Source organism: Nematolebias whitei, chromosome 16 (assembly GCF_014905685.2).
Source record: "Nematolebias whitei isolate Nwh7 chromosome 16, NemWhi1, whole genome shotgun sequence".
Lineage (NCBI taxonomy): Eukaryota > Metazoa > Chordata > Actinopteri > Cyprinodontiformes > Rivulidae > Nematolebias > Nematolebias whitei.
The window spans coordinates 24,833,028-24,836,087 of NC_056513.1; the positions used below are offsets into that span (position 1 = coordinate 24,833,028).

The 3,060-nt window shown below is 40.7% G+C and overlaps 1 protein-coding gene across 1 annotated transcript in view; it reads right to left on the reverse strand.

Moving 5' to 3' along the window:
• LOC119422457 (unconventional myosin-XV-like) overlaps positions 1-3,060 on the reverse strand; it is a 78,563-nt gene that overhangs the window by 7,901 nt on the left and 67,602 nt on the right. The window contains exons 9-13 of the mRNA XM_037689830.1: positions 1,918-2,079; positions 1,683-1,796; positions 1,519-1,577; positions 1,078-1,201; positions 868-963 (exon numbers count right to left, since the gene is read on the reverse strand). Of these exons, the coding sequence (XP_037545758.1) occupies positions 868-963; positions 1,078-1,201; positions 1,519-1,577; positions 1,683-1,796; positions 1,918-2,079 (555 nt within the window). The remainder of the gene's footprint in view (positions 1-867; positions 964-1,077; positions 1,202-1,518; positions 1,578-1,682; positions 1,797-1,917; positions 2,080-3,060) is intronic.

Consider the following 3,060-nt stretch of genomic DNA (forward strand, 5'->3'; position numbering starts at 1 on the left):
AACATGTCCGCTGTGTGGAAGTATTTTACACTAGAAACACCACAAAGCAAGACAGCAACGTGCAATGTCTGCAGAGCCATAGCGCCACATTAAACCGCGGTAAAGTTAGTTTTACGTTGGACATTCAAGCTCCGGGTCTTCAGTGGTCAGCTCCTCTCGCTGAACCCGTAGCAGGCAGCCCGACCCCGGCCAGCCACATCCAATCTGCCCCGCTAAATCTGAGAGGAGATTATTACAGCCTCATATAAAAATCAATGATGATGATGATATTGATAATTCAGCACATTTTATATGTAGCAGATCGGTATTGGATCAGAATCGGCTTTGATCGGAAGTGAAAAAAGTGGATCGTTGCATCCCTAGTATCTATTCTCTACCAGGTCTTTAGAATGAGAAAACACAACTTCTGATGAATGCATGACTTATTAGGCTATGTCATTAGTTATTTTACAAAAAACTTAACCAAAATGTGTAAATAGTGCTTGGTACTCATTATTCAGCAGCTTGAAGAACCACAGTTCTGAAGCAAACCCACGCAGTAATAAATCTCTTCATGCTGGAATAAGTCGAATAATTGTGAAGGAATGTTGACGTGCTTGTATTTACATGTTGCTTCAGTTCATTGAGATATGCGGAGTTTCGTTTTAACATCCCATCATATTAGTTCAGTCGTATTGGTCTGGACTTTTAAGTCATTGCATCACCCTCTCTTTTTCAGCCCTTTAGTTATAGCTCTGCTGTAAAGATTAGTGTCCTGTTAAATGACCAAATTTCCACCATACGTCTGCTTTTAGAGAGGTGCATGATTTCATACATTTGACTCAAAATGTATGCAGAGTTATTTACGACAGTCATGGCTTCCCTGACCTGCTCTTCCTGGAAGATGACCCTGTTAAAGTAGAACTGCAAAGTTTCATTTGCAAAGTTGATGCACAGCTGCTCAAAACTGTTCACTTGTAGCTCCTGAAAGGTAAAAAAAAAAAAAAAGATAAAGACATCGAGGCATGTTAGTTAACAGCAGTCAGCTCATACACCTCTGCAGCAACATTAGCAGGAGATATTTCTTTTCAGCATGACCTCAAATCCATATATGTCCAACACGGAGATGGAGAGGGATTCGCTGCAAGGGTAGATGCGTCCATTGATGCGCTCAGTCAGCCAACTAAACAGCAGCGAATACAGGATCTTGGCAACAGCATCTCTATGAGAAACACACAATAAGGTTTCTATGGAAACAGAAAAGTCGGTTCCTATGGAAACAGAAGACATCTGAAAAATCTCCCTCCAAGCCCTGACGTCCTTTGTCCTCACATGCCTCTGCCAAACGTTGGAAAAGACTATCAAAGATTTCACTCTCCCTCTGTAGTCTGGTATGTTTTTTTCAGAAGGGTTAAAAAGAGACTGAACATTAAAAGGCATCAGAACAAAACAGTCACACAGGCCTCTGTTGCAAGTTATTACAAAAGGAAATAGATGCAGTCTAACATACTTTAAGGAGCCTTTTCTTCAGTCACTCACCTGGCATCCAAAGCGCTCTCCACAGTCAGTGGAGTGTAGATCTTCTCCATCACTGCGTCCTGTGGGAGGAGGTGTCAAACACATCAGATATCTAGCACACATTTATCCCTGTAATAATGATCTTAAATGGTTTTATTAATTAAAGCAATGGGAGGTCAACTCACTGTCATTCTGTAGGTGACAGACTTTTGCAGGTTTTCGGGTGAGACCTGCAGCAGCTCAGCTACAACCCTGAGTTCATGAGCACTCACCACTGATGCAAACTCCTGGCCCTCAGCCTGCAAGGAGCACACACACATTCATTTCTACCTGCATCTTTACACACTATCATTCAGCTGTGAAACTGACAAGACTTATGGAGCAGCTGTATTTGTGTGAGACAGTAATGGACAGGGGGACCTGATGTGGCTGGAAGTAGACATTCCCCAGATGAAGGACAGAAGACAGGAGTCTGTAGATACCAGTTTGCTCCTCTGGGGTGAAACACAGGATGTCCATGGCATTCAGCAAACGCCTGAAGTCCTCCCCATCATTCTTACCGTCTATGGAGCAGTTCCCTCCCTGCATGGACACACAAGCACCGTTATCAGAAACAAAATAATTAACTGTGGCAGATAATATGCTTTCCTTCAAGGAATGCTAGGCCTTTAATTTTATATCATGGAAAACTGTCACATACAGTACATTTTCTTTTTCTTTCACAATATATTTACATTACCATGACCAAACAGTAACTTGAGGGTGTAAATTCATGATGGGTCTCATATCATGACAGTAAACAAATTAAGGCTATAGAAACTCTTTCAGCTTTATCAAACGGTTATGAAGTACAAGTACTAGCTGCAAAGTTAATTAACTTGGGGTGTTTAAAATAGGTTAATAAATATTTAATTAAAATTCAGAGGTTTTTATCACAATGCTTTATTAAAACATATATTTACATCAATCATCAGAGAGACATAAAGTCACAACTCATCTTGAGAAATACCCAAACATGAACCAAATTCAGTGACAACTCCACCTGAGTTACAGTTTTTCTTCGTCATATTTGTTCAACCATATTTATCTAAAGACAAGCAGCAAGGCATCGTAAAACAAATCAGTCCCCACAGACCTAAAAATGTGTTTTGTTAATTATTATTCAATTTGAATGATCCACCTCCTTAGGACAGATGTTTATGCTCTAAGTTGTGTTAAATTCAACTAATCTAACAAGGCTGAGTCAGGTCCACTGGACGGATTCTTCTTTGTTGAAACATTTTGTCTTTTATTCGTTCAACTGTCCCCCTCTTACAATGCTGTTATTGGATCACTCAGCCCTCTGTGAATAGCAAGCGGCCATCAGGGCACTAACGATCTGATGGTCCTCCTTTTTCATGTGAACAGCTAGTTCTGGCTGTCACCAGCAAACTGGTTGATCCATGATGAGAAGGTGCTGCTTACAGTATAAGACTGAGTTTGTTGCAGCTCCTCAGACTGAAGAAGACTTGTGGATAAAAGACGAAACGTTTCAACAAAAACAATCTGTCTAGTGCAGAGCTA